The sequence below is a fragment of the Meleagris gallopavo genome, chromosome 2 (genome assembly GCF_905368555.1).
Source record: "Meleagris gallopavo chromosome 2, MGAL_WU_HG_1.1, whole genome shotgun sequence".
NCBI lineage: Eukaryota > Metazoa > Chordata > Aves > Galliformes > Phasianidae > Meleagris > Meleagris gallopavo.
In genome coordinates, this window is record NC_139405.1 from 44,799,210 (window position 1) to 44,826,085 (window position 26,876).

Genomic DNA, 26,876 nt, shown 5'->3' on the forward strand with positions numbered 1-26,876 from the left:
GCCATTCTTAGAGTTGACCTTGCACATATGCATGATTAGCAAAGCTTAAAAGTCTCTATGTAAGTAGAACACTACCAGCACCCTTTTTCTCTCGGCAACTTCTGACTAACCTATTCAAAAGCTTAAATGTTAAGAGCAGAGTGGCAAATATTCCAATCCAAGTCTTATGCAAGACAATATCCAGAATAGAATGTTCCTAAAATAATGCTACCAGTCTTTGAGGCTGCAGCAGCATAGATGACAAAGAACGGCCTGTCTGCTTTAAAAAAAAAAAAAAAAAAAAAAAAGGAAGAATCATATATATCCCAGATACCACTGTATGTTGTACCAAAATTCTTGAGTTCATCTTGTAGACCCCTTTATTTTAATCACCTGGCAAATCACCACTGGGCTGGGATGGATGGAAGGGCTACTCACATGATCATGCCGATATTCCATCTGACATACAGATGCTCGTCGGTCACATCCTGGAACAGCAAGTAGAGGTCGACAGACATTTATGTAGTACTTCTTGCGTTCATTTGGTCCTGAATTATCCATGGCATACCAATTTTCACCTCTCTTCTCCGATCTTACTAAGCTAGTAGAAAGAAAAAGTTTTATGCTAAGAATACACATTATTCATTTTGCTTTGTCAGTCTCAATAGAGACTGACAGTAAAATCAAAGAATCAGCTTATATCTCGGGAAATGAATCAATATACTAGATTGAAATACCTACATTTCAGGATACTTGCAGTTCACATTGTTATAACAGATGACTTTTCTAATGCTACCTACACACAAAGCCAACATCATGCAGTGCTAAGGTATAAGCAAGAACACAAACCTAGAACAGCTAAGCTCACACAGAGGCTCTTACTTTTACCTTGACAAGTCATACTGGTCCATGGTGTTGGGATCTGTCACAATACACTCCAGTGGCATTTCAGGACAGGCATATTCAGTGTACCATCTGAAGTTGTAGGTATAGTTGTCTTCTACCTAAAAAAAAAAAAAGCAAAAACCAAATAGGTCAATATATGCTTTCATACCAACTACTACTTGAATCAAGGCTATTCCTTTTTATAGTAAGCTTATTTCCCTTTGGTTTGGAGGATGTATTTCCTCAGATTAATTTGTGTTCTGTTTGTCTCCATGTTGATCCTGTCATTATTTCCCTTCTGTAACACCAGAAATACTTCAAAAAATCCCACACCAGAAAAGCAGAACCAGAACAATAACTGCTGTGTTACAGGACAGTCCTAGTACTTGTTACTTCTTCAGCTGAAAAGTATGTACATTTGCTCTTTTCACTAGAAACATAAGAAGATGGAAAGCACTTCTAACCTCTTCTAACATGGCCTAGAAACTAGAGAATAAGCAAGGCAAGAGGACCCTGACACAGGTCAACAGCTTACTGTTCACTAGGCAAAACAGGTTTTACACTGACAGATACACCAAGAGAAATAACTGCTTCCTTTATCAGCTTGCTTTATAGCTATGGGTATTTGCATCCATGAATCTCCGTCCATAAATCTCTGCTACAATAGCCTAACAGTGATAATTATCAAAATCTATGGACAGAGAAACTTGCCTTTTTCATACATAACTTCTTACCTGATATTCAGGCTGACCTACTCCAGCCTGATGATCACACAGGAAAGTTATAAGGGTAGATCGCTGTGTTTTCTTCTCATTGTTGTAAGCAGTACCATTTTTGTAGGTCAACTGAATCAGACCATCATAATACGAAAGTCTGGAATTAGGTAGTCCAAGACTCCAAAACTGATCCTTTCTAATAAAAAAAAAAAAAAGAAAAAGCACAGGCTTTGGGATTGAACCAAATTCAAATTTAATTATCTTAAAGAGAAGTATTCCAAACAATAGGCACATAGGTATGTTTATGGAAGGTTCCATAAGAAGACAAAAAGGATTAAGTTATACTGATTAGACTAGGATGTGCTAGGAAAGAGTGCCACCAAAAGGAAACTTAACACATGAATAGGTGACCTTTGGAAAGGAAATCATACCTTAATTAAGATATCTAACACACTAATCCTGCATTCTCTAAAGCAGTGACAGGAAATTCATATTTTCAAACTGCATATTTTAAATATTAAGCTCAGTTTAGTTCCATGCAATTACCTGAGCACAGAAGATCTAGGACCACAAGTCTTCCCACTTATTGACAATAATTACATTCACATGCTCTTAGCTTAAGTCCAAGTTTGGTCTAGGACGTTTTCTTTACTCTAACTTAATGCTAGCTCTGTCAGGTTTAGCCTGTCTCCCCATAAAGTGTAGTTTTAGTGCCTGCAGTGAATTCTGCATAGCCTGAGTTGGAAGGGTCCCACAAGGATCGTCGAGTCCAATTCCTGGCTTCCCATAAGACCACCCAAAAAAAAAAGAAGTCACATATCTGAAGAAGTAACGAACACTCAGTCTCAAAAGCTAAATGCAAGATCACATGTGCACTTTGCTTGAAATAGCTGGCAGCCTAACTACTGTGCTACCACATGCTACTTTACATGTTTTATATGCAAACTCCCTGAGTTCTAGTAGTGCAATAATAATTTTAAATGCAAATTGCTGTTACACAGATAACACATCACACAACAGGAAATCTATTACAGGCAAGAGAATTAGTTACTCACCCTTGTGTTACCTGGCATGCTGCTGATTGCATGTGACACAAATCATCAGGCACACTGCCACAGATGTTTATGTAGAACAAATATTCTGCAGTGTTAACTGTGTAGTGCCCGTTTTTCTTGGTCAATGGTGATAAATCAAAAGAGAAGCCTAACATGGAAGAAAAAGCTATGAGTTCCACTTTTTCCTACCATCTGCCAGATCTCAGTTTTACTGGTTACACAACCAGTTGTTACATACAGACATGATCCCCATAAACATGTCTTCGTTCATGTAATTGATCCAGAAAGGCACAAGTTCAAATACAAAACATATCTCCTACACAAAAAATTACTGCAGTCAAATAACACCTACTCTCTCACATACACTAGCAGAGTATCAAAGCTCATGCTGTTTTCACTTTCCATACACATGCAGTTAAAACGGCTGTGCTGAAGTGTTAGGTTCTTAGACTTGCACTAAACTCACTCCAGTTTTGCACAGCAAGAAGAGTAAGTGATGACAATTTCTTTCCTCAAGACCTTTAAATGTAGCCAACATGCAGATACTTAACCTACCTGCCTGAGGATCAGAGACTTGACAGTTATCTCCTTCCGTTTTAGACAGGACACACGCAGCAGCAGTATACCAGTCAAAAGAAAATGAACATTCACTCTCAGATATCAAGATCGGAGCACTTTCTAGATCACCTGGTATCATAAGAGCAATGTGTTAAACTGCACACAGTAATTCATCAGAATAACTGAATTTAAGGCTAGCAATAGACTCCTTCCCAACCTCAGACTAGAGTTAACAGCTAAGGTATCTCTCCTCTAAAAACAAAGAGCACAAAATCAAAAATGCTTTACACAAGTTCCTTGCACCCTGTTCCTCCTCCAGCTTAGCCAAGAGGAGGAAGATAGTACTCAGGAACAGACTGAACAGTATGTCTCACACTCCCAGAGTGTTTGCAAACCTGAGCTCTGCTACAAAGCAATAGCTTTATCAGGAACTAGGGCATGATCTGATGACCAGCGCACTTGGAAAAGTTATCTTCCTCAGGCTGAGGTACAAAAATCCAAGATTCCTATTTCCCTCATGGGCTATTACATGGAGATGAACAATATTAACAAGTCATGCAAATGCTTCAGTTTTGTGTACACTGCAAGCAATTTAGAGACAAAATACATTTATTGGAAAAGACTGTTGAAGTATACAATTGCATTTCAGAATCAAGTCTTTTCCAGGACCAAGACAATCTGGAAATAGAAAGTGCCTTTTTCTATAGCTTCCAGGTGTTTCCTTTACTCACTTACACTTACATTTTGATTGATAGAATCTCAGCTTAAGAGATTGCTCAAGAGTCTTTAAGGAGTACTTATATAAAACATAAAAGCAGTTACATTACTATTATCCTGGCAAACAAACCACATTTCTTCACCTTTTGTATACAAGAAAATTAGGGACATACGTGATTTAGTACTCGTGATTTAGTACTCGTGATTTAGTACTCGTGATTTAGTACTCGTGATTTAGTACTCGTGATTTAGTACTCGTGATTTAGTACTCGTGATTTAGTACTCGTGATTTAGTACTCGTGATTTAGTACTCGTGATTTAGTACTCGTGATTTAGTACTCGTGATTTAGTACTCGTGATTTAGTACTCGTGATTTAGTACTCGTGATTTAGTACTCGTGATTTAGTACTCGTGATTTAGTACTCGTGATTTAGTACTCGTGATTTAGTACTCGTGATTTAGTACTCGTGATTTAGTACTCGTGATTTAGTACTCGTGATTTAGTACTCGTGATTTAGTACTCGTGATTTAGTACTCGTGATTTAGTACTCGTGATTTAGTACTCGTGATTTAGTACTCGTGATTTAGTACTCGTGCCTAGGAATACAAGATGACATCCAGTTTTTAACTGGATCAAAGAACATGGCCTTACCTGGTCTGCATATAAGAGTGATGACAGTTTTGATTTTTTTGTTAACACCACAGCTATCTCCATTTGAATAGGTAAGTTGAATATTTTCTCCAACCTTCTTAGGTGGAGAAACAAATGTTCCAAGATTCTTGCTCTTTTTTTCGTGATCTACAAATACAAGAAAGTCACTTTTCCCCCCCAGAAAGCATTTTACACCAAGAAGAAAATATTAGCCAGACAAATGGAAAGAAAATATAAAACTGCAAGGTTTTTTCTTTTTTTTTTTTTTTAACCATCCCAACACTATACTACTAATCATGGAAAAGAGCGTAATATTCTTTAGTTACAGAAAAGTCTACTAGTATCATGTCTTCTACAGTCTTTAGAAGCACAATGAAAATATACTCCCAATTTTTTTCCTCAAGTAACTGGAAACAGTCAGAGCAGCTGCTTTCAATTAACAGAGGATTTGCAAAACCTTCAGCATCTTAATTAAAGAAAACCAAAAAAGGACTCACCTACAGAGCAAATAGCAGCATCATCTGGGCAGCCAGAAGCTCCTCCTCTCTTCAGCACTTTATGGCAGACATTGATGTAATAACGCTTCCGCCCTTCCTCTGAAAGATTACTGTCCACAGCTTCCCAGTTCTGGGCTGATTCTGAAATACAGTCATTATGAGCATATCATCTAGTTTAATCTTTCCATCCTCTGCACCCTAGAATGCCTTTTATCATAAAGAACGGAAAAATCACCCATCCCAATTGTCTTTAAACATATGTTTACTTTCCTAAGGTTCTTACTTGAAGAAGGAATTGATGTGTCCCAGAAAAAACACTAAGAAAAGCGAAATTTGATTACTGTTCAACTAAGGAATTGCAATGACACACGGCATATAAATTCAGAACAGAAGTAACTGAAAGGTAGTTTTCATTGCCATACCTGAACTGCGGACCAGAGGTGACAAATCATAGTGCTTTTTCTTATCAGCAACTCTGCAGAGAAGATCTTCTCTTTCTTTAACACATGCATATTTTGTATACCAAGTGAAAAAATAGGTGCAGTCCACTTCACCAGTAAACACAGGAGTTCCTCTACCATCATTACCTTAATATTGATAACAGATAAACATAGGTAAGCTTTCCAGTGGGGGGAAAGAGGAGAAAAGTAAGAACACTCGAGAATTAGCAAGAATAGAAAAACCACAGTTCCTGTGCAACAAGTTTTCTATTTTTTCATCTATAAACTGTTAGCTAAGAAACCAGGCCCTTTCATAACTTAATATTCTTGACCACTGAGTGCAAAATAAAAATCAATGCTACTGCACAGCACAAAACAATCCTGCCACACAGAATTAAGTGCTTACTCTAACAGTATTTTTTGCATTAATTATGGCTCAAAGCATGCATTCATTTTAATGTAAGGTCTACTAGCAAGCTCAAACTCAGAGCAGAGTGATCACAGCTCATCACACTCACCTGCTGTTTCATTGCACTCAAAGTTTATGACAGTCATTCTCTGAAAGCCGGAGCTACACGCATCCCCATTCGGATAAATTAAAGTGAGATCCCCATCAGAATATCTGAGTGAAAAGTCAGTTTTAGATAGAGACATAGGATCAAACACAGTCACACTGCTCTCCATGCAACATAAACCACTTTTTTTTTTTTTTAAAACACTTATAACAACATTTCACTCTAGGAGGAATACAGTTGGTTTATCGACACTGATATTGGTATTCCCACTGCAACAAAGGCTTCAAGTCAGACTTTAGTCTACTCTTCATGAGATTTGTATACAGGTTCAAAAATATTCTAAAGCTACCCCAGCTTTAGTGGAATGTTTCTTCCTATTAGTTTATTTCATGGCTATTTTTGCAGGTGGAAGAAGTCATACTCTCTAGAGAACAGCTCCCACAGGTCTGTCACACGCATACAGACAGAACAGAAGATTATACCTACACGAGAATTACTTCTGCTTTGCTATTATTCCAGTATGCCACTTGGGAACCCTGAGGTTCTTAAAGAAAAACGCTAAATTCTAAACTCCACTAGTCTTGAGTACAATTAACTCATGCTCCTGCAAATGAGTTAGAGATGCTCTTTTGTTGACGACAACTTCTAAATATCAAACCCTAATGTCACACTGCATTCAAAACTTGAGGAGGGCAAAAATAAGCACAACACAGTTTGCAGCTCTGATAAAGTCAGTAAAGTTTCTTCCTCATCTTGGCAATATACCGTTAATGTTTCTATATACAACAGTGAGCAAAAATACTTGCGTTCCGTATCCAATATTTCTTACATGACAAATAAGGGCATCAAAGTAGGAAACAAAGATCAGTCATTCAGACAACTCAGCAGAGCTGAAGAGCCCGGCAAGAATTCTTTACACACCTTAGAGTCTGGTTCTCAAATCTTCCTGTCACCTTCTTCTGGTAATCCGATGATTTTACTTGGCAAGCTGAAGCGTATCCTGTGCTGTCCTTGCAGTTACCCGCACCAGTTCTCCCACATACATTCAAGTAATAGTAATACTCCTCTTTATCATCTTTGGCTAAATATGGTGTGACATAATCTAAATAATTAAGAAAAAAAGGAAAAATGTTCCAGTAGAACAGACATTAAAAAAATCTACTAGTCAGATATGACTCAAGTATCTAGAGAGGTTATTTTTCCTTAACTCTACACATTGAACCAGAAAACCAATTAGTAGTACCACACACTGAAAATAAGAATAGTGAGTTTACCTGGAGATAGAGTAAGTGGTTTCAAGTCAATGGAGACATCATGTTGCTCATTAGTCAGAAGACAGCTCTTACTTTCCAGGTAATCCCTGTGACAGGCATACTCAGTAACCCATTCAACTTCATACCGGCAATTTGTTTTTGCTGTGAGTTTGGGACCTGCACTCTGATACAAAAAGGATCAAAACTGCAATTACAAATCTAGCATTGACACTGACAGCATTACAGTCATTTAAGACCAGTAATGACTAGTTTCATCTACAAATTGCCTAAGACCTGCAAATGCTGTCTCTGGCCTCTCTGGTATGGAGAGCTCCAAAATAGCTCTTACTGATTACGTGACAAACTACTGAAAGCCTGAACAGAGGCAAAGCATCAGGCATGAGTAGAGTAATAATATACTAAAAAGGCACTTTTCCTGAACATGCTGGCAAAAGCAGGGACTACAGAGTCACAACTGCTGACAGCAGCTTGGATTGTATTTGTCTAAGGGGATTCCTTGAAGACAAGAACAGAGATCAAGCAATCCTTTAAAGACAAAGCAGCCTTACATACTGGACTGTTATAGCAACTTTCATCCTGATTAAAGGAACATTACAAGTATTTCAGAATTCTTTAGCCAACACTTATCAGATGTCAGGTAGTGAAATATTTTTGTACCTCTTCTTGCAGAAGTGAAATATTTAAAAAAACTCTGACTCAAAACTAGAACAGACAGATATGCACAGATAAGGTCAGTAATACCACTCATACTGCATGCGCATAGCTATGCTGAGGTATTACAAAGCGACAGTAGAGAAATCTGTGGTCTGCTTCTTCAGTCATGAGTACGATACATGGTACCTATCTAGGTCGTAAGGTATAAAAACATGAAATTCAAAGTAATAATTGAAATATATAATCGAAAAGCATCACAACATCAAGCAGCAGAGCACTAACAATATCCATTCTGGTCCAACTAAAGGGGTGCAGGTTGCTGAAATTACCTGGCATCACCTCTAACACTGTATCGATACAGTACTGCCAAAACCAATACATTGCTTAACACTACAGACTAAAGTAAAAGGAGATCATTAGCCTGCTTAGCAAGTGATAAACTTCTGCCAAATACAGTTGCTAGCTAGTTTTTTTTTTTTCCCTGAGGCAGGTTAGACTAATAGTTGTTCGTACGTAACTTGTTTCTTTATAAGCATGTTCAGCCTCACTGAGGATGCAAACGCCCTTATTAGCCAACAAGGCTTCTGTGCCAAGGATTAACACTGTAATAACTCCATCCCCTTCTTAGAGAAAAAAATTAACCCAGAATAGGGCAACTAAATACATCAAAACACGAGTTCTTGTTTAAAGTTTCAGAAGACAGTTTTTCCACAGAGTATTTTATTTTGAATATCCTACACTCTCCACAATCTGCAAGACTGAAGAATTTTCTATTCCCTTTAGCTCTCAATAAAAGATAATGAACAACAGGAGTTAGAGAACAACCATTTAACACAAACTAAAACAGGAAAGTTACCTCTTCTCCTCTCTTAGATGGGCAAACAAAAGTGATTGTTACTGCTGGGTTATGGCCTAAGCAGAAATTCAGCTTTTCATCATTGTACGTTCTCTCATAACTCAGTATCAGCCTAGAAAAAGAAAAAGGCAAATCAAAAAAACAAGACAGTACATAAAAGAATACTCTTGGAGTAACATCTATCCTCTGCAAAATACACCAAAACTGTCCCACTTCTGAAAGTTAATTTTGTAAGTGTCCTTACTTCTTTCAGTAAGTAACTACTAAGAGAGTCCCAGAATTATTTAACATAGATCCTTCTGCACAGCAGTTAAGATGGCAAGTTACAAGGCAGGGAGCATACAGTATAGGAATTTGGCTGATAGTTATAAAAATAGCTTTCTTCTCAGACTGCTGGAGAGCAGGTGCAATCAACAGCTCTGCCACTTTGGAAGTAAAATACAGTAATAATGTTTTGCCACATTGCTAACTCCATATTTAGAATTTCTTTCCATCCAGCTCCCAGAATTTAGAGTGTGGCAAACTCCTTAGATTGCTGACAGTAGCAAGACAACTGGGATGGATCAGACAAGGTGGGAATAGGACAAGGATGCACAGCAACTGACAGAAGGACAACTGAGAAGTTGACTTGACCAAGAAAACAAGGAAATCCATACAACTTTCCAAGCAAGTGCAGCTGTTCTGTGCAATCTAACAGGCAAAAAACAGCATCAGGAGGAGCAACTATCTGGCTTCAGCTTAGCTGCACCTCCAACTGGCCTCTCTACATCACAGGATACAGATATACCCAATCATGTTACTCCTTTTCCAGGCCACCCTAGTGTGATTCAGGGCACACAATGACTTTTCCCTCAAAAAATGAAGAGCCACATCACTGAAAGACCAGAGACTTTGGTCTCTTTGTTATAAACTTCGGTCTGTTTTGATTAGGCTCAGATATGACCATGTTAGATCTCGCAAATAACATGAGATTTTTTTTATTTTAGTCTATTTTTAGCTACACTTACAACATAAAACACAGCAACAAGAACAGAGTCAGCATCAATATTCAAGTACAGTTACCCTTCAGCCTCATACAATAGGCAGACAGTTAAAATTCATTCCTCTGCTTAGAGAGACAGAACACTACTTTCGTTTGGCTTCTCTGAACAATGCAATTTTGTAAAGAGGAGTCTGAGAAGGAAGAAAATCTGTTCCATTATGAGAGTATAATGGAAGATCTACAAAAAGACTATTCTCCCAGTATTTGAAGTAATAGTCTCTGCCACTGCCTCAAAACTGAACATGCAATGGCAACGTGAGTCTTCTAGAAGTTAATGTTTTATCCCATCCAGATGACTGACTAGTTCACAGAAATATCATCAGATAAATCAATCACCTGTCTTTGTCATGGCGTTTCAGCTGATCCTGCGGACGACCAACATCATATGCATGACCTTCATGTATCAAGCACGCTGCACTGCCAGCAGGGCAGTTTATGGTTTCTCCACTTGATCTTCCTGTTACAAAATACAGAAAGTGAGATTCAGCATCTAGCTCAGCTCTGCAGAGTACTTTGCCATTCTATCTGCAGGCTCACTGTTTTACCTCTTTCTAAAGATGCTTTTAAAACATATTACATCAGACAAAATCTGAAATGCTTGTGATATTCAATGGGGGGGAGCTCATGCTTCCCTGTTTAGGACAGCAAGTCCACCTTCCTTGCTGCAGTTAGTTTCCAGTTGCTAGTACAGCAGTTGGATGCATATAGCTTTAACACTTCCTGAAGTGTTTTAACTACTTACTTCCCCCACACACCCTCCACAACAATGAAATAATTCCAAGGAATCGGTAACCCCTTCTATCTAGAAAGGATTTTTTCTCCTCCTTTATTTCTTATTAATTACCTTATTCAAAGCTGTGAGCAAAGTTGCAGACATTTTTGCTGTTGTGTTTGTTGTTTTTTTTTTTGTTACGTCGGTTTTGTTTATTATAAATAAAACAGACCTGCTACTAAAACTGGAAGTATTATATAAAACTTCTTGATATGGGCTCAAAATATAAATTTAATTGCACAGATTAAGAAAAAAAAAATCAGTGCAAATATACAACTAAACTAGTATTTTCAGCAAGATTCAAAGGAACACTTTTGCTGTTTTAATTTCTAAAGCATGTAACACCCAACTGACATGAAAGTGCTAGCTAGATGCTTCTATTTACCAAAGCACCTCAAGACTATTTTAGCTGCACCATGGGATATTCATTTGAAACAAAGCAGCAGCTTGAATGGGAGCCCAAAGCAAGCAATAAATTCAGAGCACAAGAAATGCTGTAAACTATTTGGGTCTTATCTGGCAGCAAACAGAAGCAGCTGCAAGACTGGCTCAAGTGGAAGAGCTTAAGTAAATGCCTCTAACAGTCCCCACCCTTTCAGAAGAGGAGTATCTCTAAACAGCTCAATAGTTAAAGAGTGCAAGCTGCAGCTTCACACAAAGCAGCCTTCAAATCATCAGAAATAGTTTTGAAACAGAAGCACAGCTCCTAAAACATTAGTATTTGGTCACTCAACAGCCTCAACTGGAAACTACCATACTGGTAGAAATGTACATACTGACAGGTAGAACAAGCAAGTGTTCACACCTATGTCTCTGCAGACGTTTATAAACAGGGAATCATCATCAGAATCATCCACCAAGTAGTATCCTGGAACTTTGATGAGAGGACTCAAGTCATGTTTCTTCAAATCTTCATCAAATACATAACAAGGCACCTAAAAGAAAAAAGTTACATGTAACTCATGTTAATGAGGTAGAGAAGTTATGAGCAGGTATTTATAGAACTACTTCAATAAATGGAAAAGGCTTTTACTTCTTGAAGTACTTCCAGACAGATGTAAAGCTAGATACGCTGGCTAAAACAAAGCACCCAAAGTTAATCTGTTCTGCTCCAGCTTTTACAGGAGTTTTACTATAAGCCACAGAGGTAACAAAGGTCAAAGAGCTGCTTAAAATCCTCAGCTCCACCAACCTCCAACAGCTGTTTTATATACCTATGAAGAAGTTTGTTGAGGTTGTTGGCATTTATTTGGGTAGGAGGGTTGGTAAAGTAAAATTACCAGAAGTGTGAAAAGTAACTTCTGTATGGATAGTACATACATTACCTCTTTCACAGGTTTAAACAAGTTTTTCTTGCAAGCAACAAAGGTCCTCCACTCAAAATAGTGTACACACTCTGTTGCTGTTACAAATTCAGGGGTACCCTATTTAAAGGAGAAAAAAGTTAATTACTTGAAAAACAGACTTCAATTTTTCTCACACACACACTCTCAGCATTAAGAACTAAGAATATGGTATGTCACAAACCAAAAACATACATTCTTGTTGATAGCAAGATCACTGGGTTGTATGTTTTCAGCAGTTTTGTTGGTAAATGCAGCAAAATGCAGACTGCCAAAATCCTGCTCACTCTGCATATGTAAGCTCTCAAATTAACATCTGCCAATCCTAACATGCAGTAATTGTACTGTATCTTTCAGAAGCACTCACTATGCCAACTGCTATTGGCAGGAGCACCAGCCACAACTACTAAAAATGAAAACACCAAAATAAGCGTCTATAAAGAAATGAACAGCAAGGCAACGTGTAGTTTGCCATTTCTTTATCTTTCACCCCACAGAGAAGGCCAATTAGCAAATTCTTCAGCTACACCTCTGACGTCCACTACTTATAGGCTCACATTAAACACATCTGCATCTATTTTGAGACAAGAATTCTACCACAGTTCAGGGCTGGAGGCTCAACTGAACGACTGCTTACAAAAAGACAATCACATTTTTTCCCACTGTTCTTTCATCACTCCAACTAGAAACACTTCAACCTATTTATTCCCCCCTCCATTTAACCTTGGAGACAAGTTGTTCCAGACCCTATGACTACATCAAATGGAGAGGAAGTGTCAAAACCATGCTAATTAGAAGTTTGCAGGCAGTTATGATGTGGTGTTACAGCTGAAGTTGAGCAAGAATTTTTTTAAGAATCATCTGCTAAAACAGCACAGGAAGCATTTAAACCTCTCTGGTGCACAGCAAATTGTTTCAACTGGCTAAGTTTCCAAGAGAGGGGAATGGTGTTCAGCATGCCTTACAAAAGCAGCCTTAATAAGCATTAATCAGATACACAAATACACACACAGATCATGATCTGTATAGAATATCAAGCTGTGGTATCAGTTAAATGTTTTTTAGCTGCAACTCCAACAGCACAAGATCAACTGCATACAAACACTTTCCAAATATTGGCACTCACAGTGGATATCCATTAACAACTGTGCCTCCAGAACCCGGCTGATGTACAAGCACTAAGTTCAGCTATATGCGGACAAAATCTAACACGTACTATTCTGACCCACACCAGAGGTCAGTCACGTTCTTCAGTACTGACAATTCAGGTTCACAGCTTCAGTACAGCCACTATTGAAAAAATAGCTCTTATTGTTACAACACACAGTTGACTCATTCATCAACACTGCATTAAGTGCAATCCCTCTGAAAATACTAAAGACCCAGAAGAGACCAGGATCAGAGCTAAGCTGCAGATCTGCAATTATTTTCTAGCTTGACTGTATTTTGGAAGCTGCTTTGGATCACATCCTTAATTTGGTACTAAACTGTAACTGGTTATTCCTTAAACTATGAAGCTCAATAATTACTACACCCACTAGAACAGCAAGTCTCCATGCAAAGCAAGTTAAAAGGACATGCTACTTCCACGGAAGATAAGAATAAGTGATTTAGACTTACCAGAGTTTTCCCACACAGGAAGTTGATGTTGCTTTGAATTTGGTGCTGAGTGCCTTGCTGGGAACATTTATTTGTAGTGTTGAATACCAAAAGAGTTTTAGAAATTTCTCGCAAAGTTAAGCTACCTGGGGTACGAAAAAAAAGTCAAGAATTTATCACAGTACTACACCTTCACAGAAGCTCACAGAGAGTCAAGTCCAGGGTCAAGCACAGAGCAGCACGAGACATATCAGTCTACTTGAAAACAGTCTTAAACAGAATACAACTGAAGACTTTCCTTGCAATTCTTGTGATCTTTAAAATATAGGTCCCAGTTAAGACAGTATTTGATCTTTCTAATCATTTCTACTTCCTCAAAGGTTTGTAATGAAAAACTTATGAACTAGTTTCAAGTATCACAATTCACTCCTTTCTCCCATCAGCTTCTATCAGCTTTTCAGCCGTTGCGCCTTTTATATGGCTAGTGTCAGCACAATATCAGAGAGAATCCACTTAATGAACAATTCAGTGGTGCCTGGACACACAGACTGTATGGAATTACGTATACTGCTGAACCCAGCACAGTCCCGCTATATGCATGCACGCCCTCCTGCAGCTCTCATCTCCTTCAGTGCAGCCCACATGCTGGGGTTAGTGATACATCACTGCATGTCCCTCTTTACCCAGCACCTCACAGGAATGGAAAAAGTGAAGCACATTTCAAGCCATGTCGACAACCAGCTCAATCCACTGAAACGTTTCTACTCAAACCTACTTTGGTCAGCATTAAATACCAACTCCTTTTAGATGTAGCATGCTAACTGCCTATTTTTGCAGGTAGATTTTGCTGCTACAGCACATTTGGGTTGAAATAGAGAGCACTATAAAACGTCAGTATCACCTAGCTTTCTCCTTTCTGTTTTTATGTCTGTGCTATAGAACGACAAGTCTGCCATCACTGCAGACAGCAGCTTTGTGTCTAGGTCACTTGCCGTTTCACATAACTTTGCTCAGCCTATTATCTCCCCATTTAGAGCAGGAAGGGGCAAAAACAATCAAGGCAACGTTTCACAGGAACACCATTCCAGCCACTGTTACCAGCTGCAAGTGCTTCCCCTAACAATGTGGGATCACGTTTTGGTGATGAATGCCAAGACATAGGAAAGGCAGGAACTGCTGATAGCATCAGTGATAGTGCTGATAGCAACAGTGTTCTTTTGCTTCTTTCCATCAGGTTCCTCAGCACTATCATCCAAATCACTCCTGCAGACTGGAAAAAGATGTATTTGTGATAGTTTCTGATAGCTATCAATTACTTTGAAACATTGCAGGGAGAAATCTACTATAGTCATCAAGCTGAAATGGTAGCAATCAGAATGAGAACTGGACAGCCAACCAATACAACAGTTCATCAGTAGTGCAGGCTGTGTCTGTTGATGCTGTGTTACACAAAGCCACACTAAGATGCTAACACCTAAGCAGCCACTCACAGTATCCATTATATAATCATGGCAACAAGACAGATATCTAATTCCATACCATCTGCCTTCTCAAGGGAACGTAAGAATGGAAACTTGTCAACCCAGAAGAAAGGTAGCAGAGTAAACCTGCACATATCCACGGTGCACAGCATTTGTGTCAGATTGAGAACCTGCTGCAGTTACATATGTTAGCACAGCTGCAGTTCAGAACCAGTTCTTCAGCACCTAGATGCTATCAGCAGTTCCTGCCTTTCCTATGTCTTGGCATTCATCACCAAAACGTTGTCTTCAAGTTTTAAGGCTTCCAGTACTGGTGCCGATTCATGTTTTTTCTTCACTAGGGAAAGAAGGCAACATAACTTTCTAGTCAAAAAGCACTCTTGAGGACTCAACTTAGGCTCCTGTACACATTAATTTTCTCCCAATTCTGAGAACATGTTACACTGCTCTAAAGGTTTGTTAGCTGACTCCAGTTTCCACATTTAAAGTTATACTCAAGGCAGGAAAATATAAACAAAAAACAAGCAAAACCAGTATGTCTTGCTTAAGTCAGGCCAATAAGATTACTTTCCTCCTCTGTGAATGCTTAAATCTAGTTTAGGAACTTGCTAAGGTTTTTGCTCTCTTCAGCTGCACATTACACATCCCATGAGCAGGGCTGGGGGAACAGTCTCAAACCACCAAACTACCTCCTTGCACTGTCAGCTTCCCATGAATGTCATTCCAGAACACCAGTTCTGGAGAATCTTTACCTTCAATCAATCACATTTCATCTTGATTTTAGAGATGCAGTCCTTCCATTACGCATCACAGAAGTCAGCTACTACAGCTTACCAAAAAATATAGTATCAGATACTTTACAAAGTTGTACTAGATCAGTAAAGGCACTGCCCACAACAACTTTTACTTATTTATTCCTTAGTCTTTTCAGCTGCTTGGAAGGAGAAAGGCTATCATGGAAGGCATCCAAACAGCTGTCCGTAAGAAAGAGACATTTAGATGGCAGTTATCATTCCATATCCAGTTCTATTGCAGCTGGAAGAGTGCAATTTTCACCACTCAGGTTAATATGTAATGCTTCTGTCTTTAACTGTAGTAGTAGTCAAACTAAACAGAAATCAAGTCATATATGTCTTGTCTGTCAATAAAGCTGAAGGTCCTGTTCTAGGACAAGCCTTTGGAATCTCAGTACCAAAACTGACCCACTGTCCCACTGAGACAACACTGACCACAAGACTTCCCTTAGGTAGTATCATTATAATCATGGACCACACAGCTTTAATCCCTACCAAAGTTCTAGGTATCAGTACCTACAGCTATTACCTCTCACATAACTAATATTTAAAAGTACATCTATTCTTTGCAGTGAACACATCTTTCTGCAAGAAAGGAAAAGAAATCCAATTGAGCTCATATTGGAATTAAGTTTACTACTTAATAAACTTTGTTAACTGGCACTTTGCTCCTCATTCCCCCAAATCAAAGCCCTCCAGCTGGACTTAGTCTTAAACACAGAAGTAAGTTCATACCAGCTAGAATTCTTTAAGACAGGTATGTGGCTTAGCTGTCTTAGCCAAGAACCTACACTGGGAATCCATATCTGTCTAGAGCTAGATTCCCCTTCTCTCATTAAGAGAGACTTATTGACAAGCAAGAAGCTTGATAATCTGCCAGCATGACCTCAACTCAGTGTGATGGTGCTGAAGTTTCAATACAACCAAGGGCAGTATGTTGATGAGTGGCAGATGCCAGTAACAAGTTTCAAATCATGAACAAGAACAGAACTGGCAATCTGGACAGAGAAAAAATAAAACGCAATTTCAATGTTAACTGTACTGCCTTGATTCCCTAGTTTATTGCAGAGTGGTTAAAAAAAACCCTCGAGCAGTATTTGTGGCTTAACCGTTGAGTCTCATTTCTGTTTGGTCTCTTCAGGACCAAGTTACTGTGATTGTTGCTCAGTTCTTTTCCATCCAGCAGCAGTCAGGTGATAAGACACTCTGCTTTGCATAGAGTGGAATATTTGCTACCATTCACAGTTACGACACAGATCTGCACTCCTCCTTTCAAAAAGGAAATGTGAGTCACACCTACACAGGCCTCTAGATCTCACAACACTTCCCTGGAGAGAACAATCATCTTCAAACTGCACCCAGGCAGACACATTTCAGTCCCATTAAAAAGAACACGCTAAAACTGTGGCTTGCATGCTCTTTCACTTTGTGATCCACCTGCAACTGAATGCTCAGAAGCGAGATCCACTTCAGCAGGAAACAAAGTTCTTACATATTTTGTGAATGAAAAAACATTAGCAGTGTCAAGTGGTCTAGTAAAACATCATGCTGCTCAGAGTGGTAGACTCTGTCACACATCTAAGTTCAGATGGCAGTTTTGTATCTAACCAGTCATTCCAGAAAACTCTGAGGCTTAGAAATAATGCATTACAAAAAGATAATAAAGCCATGAGTTGAGACATGCTTTTTACTCATCACACAGTGATTTGAAGTTGCAACTAGTTTGAAAAGCACTGATTGTATCACTGCAGCTAAGGGAGAGGAGTGGCTTACTAGATGCTGTCTGCATGCACTTGAGAATCCTTTTTCTCACTATCTTCCAGCAATCCAAGCTTATACACTTTTAGTGATGACTCAGAGCTTCTCTTAAGAGCTATCTGCCAATGGAAGGCAAGATTGGTCAACACAATCAAATTCACATATCAGATCTGCAGGATCAAAGAGGTGGTCTGAAAAGATAATACTCTACAGAAAGCTACCACATTACTGTTAGAAGTAGCTATCAGAAAGCCTCTTTGTTGGTTTCAGTAGCTGAAGAAGTAACCTCTACAGTGAAAAATACCTATGAAAATAAGTACACAAGTACTGTTCAAACTATGAGCTGTTTCTAATTGAGGATACCACGTGCAGGCATGCGCCCTGGAATACGCCAGTTTAACACTTAACTCAGCACCCAGTAGTCCATCACACACTTAGGATATCAAGGACATCTCAGGATTACTACAGCAGCCATCAGACTTGACAAACTGAAAAATGGAAGGCTGTACATCATTCACTTCCCCTGCGTCTAATAACCTAAAGACATCCCAGAAAGTTAGCAGTACTCTAGACTGCATATGACATAGTTACCTAACTCTGTCAAAGAGCTAACGTAACATCAAGCTAGTCTGTAATTAAGTTTTTCCAGTGTTTAGTATCAAGCTTCAAACAAGGGTATGCAAACTGTTTATCCTACCACAAGTAGACATGTTTATTTCTGCTTGAGATAGCGTGGAACTATGCAGCACTAGGTCTCCAGTAGTGAAACCAGTAAATAAGTTTCACTGAATTATGTGAAATAATATAATGAATTACACATTAAACCCACAATAGAATGAAGTTCTGAACTGTTTAGAAAAGAAAAATCTTTACTAATATATTAAGAAGTTCGGAAAAATACAGATATGGGGCCTTGTACTAATGTGACTCTGAAATACCTACAAGAAAGGACATTTCTTTACTTACCTACTGACATATACGTTCTCTTATCAACATCATAGGCACAGACTGCACTTGATCTTCCACACTCTTCAACACCAAAACAGAGGTTTATTTTATAAAGCACACGTTTGTCTGTATCAATTGCTTCCCATGTGTAGCTGAAAAGAAAAAAGCCTGTCAGTTAATATCCACATTTATGTTGCCATCCTCTAGACACCAGTCCCTGTAATAACCAAGTTGTAAAGTTCAGTGTACCATTACATCAAGTTCCCTATTTATGTTCTAGATCATTAAGTATCAGAAACAGTTGTTACTGAACCAGGGCCAAGAGCTAAACCAATTTAGCCACTTGAGAAGCATATATTTCATCTTTCTTGCAGCACCCAACCAATCACTTTTTCCCCTCCAATCCCTGTAAAGGCTGCTCTGAATAAGCAGATTACAGGTGGCGAGTCCTTTTCCTTGAAAGCCTGATAAACTTGTCAAACATCTTGGGCAGACAGCATGCAATTGCCCTTCAGCAATACCCAACAACAATGGAAGTTTAAGTCTCAGAGGACTAGAGCAGCAGTCCACATCCCATCCCCATCAGCTGCAGATCCATTCACCTTCAAGAGAAAAATTAGACTTAGAAGTATTATTTGCATCTTTCTGTTCAAATACTGTAAGAATCTTAGGACTTCGCTGCACCCTTATGCGTTTTTCATGCAACTCAATATTCAAAGGACAGTTCCTTAGGGTAACGTCAGAAGCTGCAAAGCAAGCAGAGCTATCTATGAGATTCAATGAAAGAGATCATACTAGTAAGGTACAACCACATCAAGGAAAAAAAAAAAAAAAAAAAATCAGCTGACCAAAATCTGATAGAGGAACATAAGACTCTGGTTAAACACAATGGGGAATAAATCACAGTAACAGAACATAAAAAATAAAATGTAGTGTAGTAGCTCCAAGGACACATTTAAGGACTAAAGACACATTTCCCTCCTCACAGTCACTGAGATCACAATGCTGACATGATCAGTTATACAACATGGCACCACCCAAGTTAGGACTATGCCCAGATCGACTGGTCTGGAGTCAGGAGCTCCTCAGACAGGCTGGTTTATTGGCATAGTGCACCATCCAAGCTCCATCAGGAAGGCTCAGCTCAGTAAATAATCACTATCATCAGCTTGGCTCAGCTACATCTCCTCTTGTTCTGGCAAGAGCATGCATCCTGGGGATTATACTGATTTTTGCAGTGTAAAAGATTCCCTAGCTTTTCTATCTGAAATGGCAACTTCATTAGGATTTAATGCAGATTCATCACATCAGGAAACAGAAGGCAACACAGCAATTTATTAGGTACTCCAGATACTTACAGCTCACCTAGGGTTTAATGAATCTGACCTGCACTACAGGTTAGTAACAAGTCTAACAAGAAAGCAGCTTTCCTCTCTCAGTCATCAACAGACTAGAAGTCGATCAGAAGCTTCACCCTTAACAGTTAATCTACCTTGATCTCTAGCTCAAAGGTGCTATATCCCTCAGTGCTGCCATATCCTAGATCCCCCCAGGAAGAAAACCCACTCTTGTTTCACTTTGGAAGCCTAATTCCTGGCTAAGACAGGAGCAGCTCAGCTACTTTGCTCTAGATTTCTGAATCCCTTAAGATCTCCTCTGAAATCCATTGTACTGCATCTCTAATCAGAGAGTCAGCAGTAAAATACCACACTATTTTCCATTTAATCACTGACTATATGGTTCTTGGCTTCCTTGTACTACAGCAGCCTTAATTTTGATCTGCTAATGGCTGGAATAAGTAGAGAACAAGTAGAAATGGTTTCAATTCACAGAAGGAATTCTTGTTGTTTGAGCCTTATAATTCTGTAATAAGAATCAACATATCAAGTTCTAAGTCATACCTGAAACACTAATAAAAACTACTTTTTATCAGCATGATTAGACTCGAGGACAGTGACTCTATCCTAGACAAATACTCGCCACTATTCTACCCTCACAAGTAGAAGAATTGACATTTTACAATCATACTGATTAGTTCTCTGAGCCACTTTCTTGCGTTTCTGAAGAGGTCAAAAACAATGCCTATGCAGGAATTAAGCTATAGTACAGGAAAAAAAAAAACAGGAAGGAATTATTGTACAACAACATATGATTTCCACCCCCATTCCCACTCTCCCCCCCAAAATTGGAAGAACTTGGCTCTGGCTTCAAGGACTTTGAAGACTGAGATCAAGACTAAAACATATTCTTTCCCTCCAGGAAAATGTATATTTCAATCACAATACAATTTCCTCAAATACAACCCTGGAAAGTTAATATTCTGCTGAAAAAAAAAAAATCCAAAGGCTCCAGTGCTCTTTTTTGACCGATTTTGAAAGACAATAGAAGTAGTAATATATAATGCTAAGGTGATAATAAATTGCTGATTGAGTAAATGTAGCTATTCAGCACTTTTAGGTGATTGGGAAACTAAAATTTATTTTCAAATTGAACTAGAATCTGATTCCTTCATACAACTGAATTATAATCTATTAGAGATTAGTTTCTTGCTCTTCCAGCTCCATGTTATGAAAGAGAAGAAATCAATACCTTTTAAGCCAGTTTATCGGCATGCCAGAAACAGAAGAGAAACAAGATGAGAATGCTCACAAAACAGAAACAAAATAGCCCCTAAAGTGAGCCTCTCTGTTCCTTCAGACATCTACACAAGAAGTCTGAGGATTTTTTCTAAACAATCCAGGGAAGTAAATGTGGGATTTCTTGCTTCATCATGTTCCAAACCACACCTCCAATGGTACACATAAGCGAACACCTACAGTAGTTTCTGAGTACCATCACTTTCAGAGAAGCTCAAGAGCCTTTTCTTTAAAAGAGAGCAGAAGGGGCAGGGCTTATTGACTGAACCTACATAACAGCAGGTTGGATACCATCTAAGCAGCTGTTCTAAACTCAGATGCAAAATACGCATTCACAATGAAAGTCTGAACAATTTCCTACACAAGTAAAGTTCTGACATTAAATCAGTGTCTGGGGATAGGTTCACATACAGCCCTGCAGCATGTGCTCTATTTCCAACGAATACAAACTGATCTCTGCCGCATCCAGTAATGGAAACAATCTGTTCACAGCCTCACCGCCATCCCGACTGCAGCCCATCCACACGAAGGGCTCTCCTCCAGCTGCTCAGAAAGTGCCTCCTGCCTGCAACTACGTCATGGTATCATCCTCCCCTCCCCAACCTGCTCTGGCCAGTTATCCAGCTAGCAGAGTAACTTACGCTTATGACACCCCAGATTCACCCCAACTGAGCTACTATAGCAACAGCTCTAACAAGACAGAAATGGTTACAGGGTGAGGACACAAGCAATTAACTCACTGCCTGCTGTGGGCCACAGTCAGAACTGAAGGAGCAAGCACAATCTGAGAAGTAGTATGTCACTTCCAAAGCGTCAGCTGCAGACAAACGTGAACTTAGTTTGTACTTAGGAGAAAGGAAGAGTTGGAAAATCCCTCAGTACCACTGTACCAATGACCAGACTGCACAGGTGGACAAAGTTCAGGCAGACATGCAGTACAGACCTAACCCCAGCAGTCCTAATGGGAGCCACCGCACAGCTGATGTGATATTGAGGTGCCCTCTGTCCTGTGAGTGCAAGAAAGCCACCTGCTCACACCACTGAAATGGCCATTTCTGGTGCAGTTCATAAGTATATGCCCTGAAGAAAATTGCAAAATAACCATCTCTGCTGAAATCATAACATGATGCCTTGTTTACAGATAACATCTGCCACAAACTGTCTCATTAGAGGCCCAAAATACATCTCTACTTTCACCTTTTGGGACAAGTTCTCTTCTTGTTTTCCCTCCCAGTCTCCATTAGTTATTTCTGGCCTCCACTTACAACACAAGCCAGATCCAAGAACTGCTCTGCCTCAGAGTTAACATAGTGACAACAACAGGCATTGCGCAGCAGAGGAGGCCAGGCTAGCTCCACGGCTTGGCACAAGGCAGCTGCAGCAGGCAGCTCCCACTGAGGCAGGGCCAAGGCCTGGCTGAAAGCAGCTGTGTAAACAGCAGCAGCAAGCACTCAGACTAGGCCTGCCTGCAGGTCAGTCTTTGGTCCTTCGTGGAGCCAGGGGTTGGACTTGATGATCCTGGTGGGTCTCTTCCAACTTGTGATCTTCTGTGATTCAAGATGCCAAAGCAGTAATGAAGCAGTGAAAATAAAAATCCTTTCCAGCAAATTGTAAGGCCTTTATGCATTCTGTTTATATGCCTTTACTGTTTGACAAAAGAAAGAAGCAAAAGTAGCGTGAAAAAGGGAAAACATATGAGCTTCAGAGAGTCTGGTTTACCTTGTGAACGAGTAGCTCTGGCACTGCAAGCTGTCAGATTTCAACAAGATGAGCAGCTGCCAAAGCACATGCACCAAGTTAGAGCCACAACCTGCTTTCAGGTCTGAGTACTGGTAAACCACCTCAAAGGAAACAAAGCACTCAACAGACCAGGGCTGCCTTTCTCACAACCACGCTGCACTTCCTACTTCTTTAGTTCCTACTGGAAGAGGAGTATCCCCTCCCCAACTGCTATAAAGCAGTTTCAAGAAAGTAGACATTGCTCTCCAGGCATACCATACCAGCTGGTTTTCTTGAAATGGTATAACGCAGACCTCTCAACTCAGAGACAAGGTAACCTAAAAAGAAAAAAATCACTGAACTATACCTCATTAGACATCCAGCAACTTCTCTGCTAGAATACACTGCAGGGACCGACACCTCTGTGATCCTACTGCAAACAGGTTCAACAAGCACAAGCAGACAAGCTTGGGAACAGCTTCCAGAATGACCCACCCTAATCTTATGCCAGCAACTTAGATCCACTACTTCCCATGGAAATCACTATTAGGTGTGGCTAACGTTTTAGCATAAACATGCATGGCACAAACTTGTTCCTCTACCAAAGACATTTCTCTTTAGAGAAAGAGAGAGCTCAAATGGCACAATGTACAAAGCTATCACTATGCCTCAAGAGATGAAAAAACACCGATCTATCACTACTCATGCTTAGCTCTGCTCAAGTTTACTCATCACTTTTTCCAGCCACCACGCACAGCACATGTCTCCAGGCAAGGTTTTATGCATCATGCATAGCAGTCTTACAGCTACACCATAAGCTATTCAGCTTTCTCAATCCTTGCACACACTTTGACATTTCATCTTTTGTGATGCAGTCTAATTCTCATCCACTACGTTGTGTTATAGAATGCATAAAAAAAGAGATAGCAATTTGTACCTCAAATATACAAGAGGCATTGAAGCACATGTGCTGAGAAATCATATTTAAGCCACTATAGTAGCAGCTTCCCAGGCATATGAAGCAATCATGTACATACACAATTAGGTCTGGTAATGAGTTACTTATGACATCTCCCACTTAAACGTGTCAAAGCACTTAAGGGAGCCAAGCAAGTTCAGTTACAGGTCATCTCTGCCAGCACATGCTCTGCACTGAGGCTACACCAAACACTAAACCCAAGGCTTCTGGTGGTGCACAAGAGCACATATGTGGTTTCATGACAAATACTGAAAGGAGCATACATACAGTTCTGTTCACGTCAATGGCCAAGTGCATTATTTCAAAATTCAACATTAGGCTTTCAACTCAAAAGTTAGCAGTTCTGCCTAATAACAGACCTGTGACTTACAGCTATTCTGAGTATTCCTTTCACTCAGGAATCTAAATTATAAAATCTACACACTGACTCTAATCCTTGCACAGGAGACAAACATTATCTGTCACCAAATAATCTACACTAGAATACACTCAGCACAGCAGAGGAGCTTGCTTACTTTTCCTACCATACCACCACATTCAAAACATACCCTGTATTTGCTTTTTTTCTTTTAAAGAGAACTGTCAAGCTTCATCTTGTTGATATTGAAGTACACTGATTTAAAGAACAGCTGACTAGTAACTTCCTATATCCAACCAAACTCTTTGTAGCCTTTCCCAGATTTTGACATTGCAGCAACCCCCAATGCACCTCAACAACAGATAAACCCTGGCTCTATTTATAAGTCACACAGCAGCACAGTCAGCTTTAGGAGAGCACAAGCTGTGACATTCAACAAAGTTTCAGCAAAGGAAAGCTTTTTCCTATTTCCACTTCTCTACATTGTTCACACATACCCACGATAAGGCTACAAGAAACAAGCAATATAAGCTACCGAAGGCTTAGGCAGTCTCACACTACAGTTCCAACAGACAGAAGATTTGTAATCTTTCTTTCCCACTACTAGAACCCAGATTAGGTGCCTCTCTGCTACTACTTAAAAGCTTAATGACCTCTATTCTCAACTCCAAGATTTTCCTTCCTCATGCAGCTTTTGACATTCAGCCACTAGAGAGCCTGCTACAGCTTCACCAGCCTAACCAAAGGCCACACAGAACCCAAGACACAAGACGACAGTTCTTGTAAAACTAGTCAAAATCTTACTAAGACAGCACAGGGACAGATTAGACTGGTCCAAGAGCTGTCCTGCATATCCACATCAGGTCTTACAACTTACAGATGAGACCTCAGAGAGCAGCATAAGTGCTCAAGCCACTTAACCACATCATCCCCCCATAGTGTAGCAGTTTTCCTGCAGAACAGATCTCCGCAGCATCTTCAAGAGCTTGCAGTTTGAAAGGTTTGGCTTTTCCTTTACCCTTTACACATTACTAGACAGAATTCTTTTGAAGCTTTTCTTTAGGAAAGAAAAAAAAAAAAGAAAGAAAAGAAAGAAAAAAGCCAGGCAGGACAGCCAGCACAGGTTTTTAGAGGCAAGTGTGTCCCTCAATGCCATTCCTAAAAGTTTCTCTAGTCACAAACAGACATGCAACAAAACCAAGGTAGATGCTGGCACGACTTAATACTACTCTCAATATAGGAGCTGTTTTACAATCAAATCATTTAGGGCAATTAAAGAAGGAAAAAAAAAAAAGAAAAGAAAACACACTTTAAAGCCAGAGGAATTAAGAATTCGAGAGACACAATAGCTTCTCACTTCTGTCCCAATTTCACAATTAGGGCAGTTACCCCACAGAAGCGTTTTATGCTCATAGGTTAACCTCATAAGAAAAGCTATCTTCTGCCCTCCTCCCTTTCATCACTTTTTTTTTTTTTAATCGCTGTGCCCACAGATTCTGCCATTCGCTCACGTGACCCAGACCACCTGCCTGATGTGCTCAGGGGCTACGCTGCTGCTTGCCTGGTAACACTGATGAAGATAAAATACTCCTGTAAGCATCACAGCGTAGTCTAGCTCATTACTGAAGAAATGAAGACCAGCAAGACATATTTCCCAAACCAGATTCCCAGCTGAACGCATTACCGGAACAGGCCAAAACACGACCAACAGTCATTCCCATGCAGCGGCTCTCGTTATTCAAGGCTTTCGCAACTAACTCAATTACTGGTATGCGGCGGTACCCCCGGCAAGAACCCGGCTGGGAGGCGACGCACGGCGCAGCGGACACGGGCACGTTTCCCAAGGGAGAGTCACACACCGCAGCCCGGCCCCGGCCACAGCCCCCGGCCGTAGCTCCTTGCGAGGGGCGCTCACGGAGCCGCCCATCCCGGCACTCGCCGTGCCGAACGCGGCGCTACGCCTGCGGACAAATGCTCGGCACTGCGGATTCGAGCCCCTCCCAACCCCGCGCCCCTGCCGCCCACCTGCACAGATCCTGGAAGAAGGGCTCGTCTAGGGTCGCGAGGGCCGCACCGCCGTTCCCCAGCTGCAGGCAGAGAAGAACGAGAAGCAGCGGGGCGAAGGCGAAGGCGGCGCGGGCCATCGCGGCGGCGCAAGCCGAGCCGGGCCGGGCCGAAGCGGCTGCCCCGGGACGTCAAAGAGCGCCGGCCGCCAGCGGCACGTCATGTGATCACAGCCCGCCCACTGCCCGGTCATGTGACCGCCGTCATGTGCAGGCACTGCGATCACGTGACTCACCCTCCCCCAGGCGGTGGGTGAGGGTGTTTCGCTTCTCCTCCACCCCGCTCCCCGCACCGCGCCTCCGGGCACGTGCTTAACGGTCGTAGGGGAGGGCGGCCTCGCTGCGTGAGGTGCGGTCTGTCCTCCGGTGTGAGCTGGGGGCGGGGTGGGACATCAGGCAGTCCTGACTGCGAAGCGTGCTGGGAGCAGCGCGTGGCTGAGTGGGACAGACGCCGTCTGAGAAAGTTAGAGGGGATTTTAAGCGTTGTTCTCAGAACGCGCTGTGAGGGCTGGAGAGAAAGCACGGAATTATATGTTTCCAAGGATGAGGACGGAGCGGGAGGTGGCAGCCTTGTGGTGACATGTGT

General features: G+C 40.5%; 1 protein-coding gene across 1 annotated transcript in view; it reads right to left on the reverse strand.

The window, feature by feature from the left end:
- IGF2R (insulin like growth factor 2 receptor) overlaps nucleotides 1-26,485 on the reverse strand; it is a 54,035-nt gene extending 27,550 nt beyond the window's left edge. The window contains exons 1-18 of the mRNA XM_019613523.3: nucleotides 26,253-26,485; nucleotides 18,554-18,687; nucleotides 13,576-13,700; nucleotides 11,938-12,036; nucleotides 11,418-11,547; nucleotides 10,177-10,297; nucleotides 8,799-8,910; nucleotides 7,289-7,451; nucleotides 6,936-7,116; nucleotides 6,018-6,121; nucleotides 5,482-5,646; nucleotides 5,060-5,200; nucleotides 4,563-4,709; nucleotides 3,191-3,322; nucleotides 2,636-2,783; nucleotides 1,599-1,776; nucleotides 868-983; nucleotides 418-580 (exon numbers count right to left, since the gene is read on the reverse strand). Of these exons, the coding sequence (XP_019469068.2) occupies nucleotides 418-580; nucleotides 868-983; nucleotides 1,599-1,776; nucleotides 2,636-2,783; nucleotides 3,191-3,322; nucleotides 4,563-4,709; nucleotides 5,060-5,200; nucleotides 5,482-5,646; nucleotides 6,018-6,121; nucleotides 6,936-7,116; nucleotides 7,289-7,451; nucleotides 8,799-8,910; nucleotides 10,177-10,297; nucleotides 11,418-11,547; nucleotides 11,938-12,036; nucleotides 13,576-13,700; nucleotides 18,554-18,687; nucleotides 26,253-26,371 (2,478 nt within the window). The 5' untranslated portion in view covers nucleotides 26,372-26,485. The remainder of the gene's footprint in view (nucleotides 1-417; nucleotides 581-867; nucleotides 984-1,598; nucleotides 1,777-2,635; nucleotides 2,784-3,190; nucleotides 3,323-4,562; nucleotides 4,710-5,059; nucleotides 5,201-5,481; nucleotides 5,647-6,017; nucleotides 6,122-6,935; nucleotides 7,117-7,288; nucleotides 7,452-8,798; nucleotides 8,911-10,176; nucleotides 10,298-11,417; nucleotides 11,548-11,937; nucleotides 12,037-13,575; nucleotides 13,701-18,553; nucleotides 18,688-26,252) is intronic.
- Nucleotides 26,486-26,876: the final 391 nt, after the last annotated feature.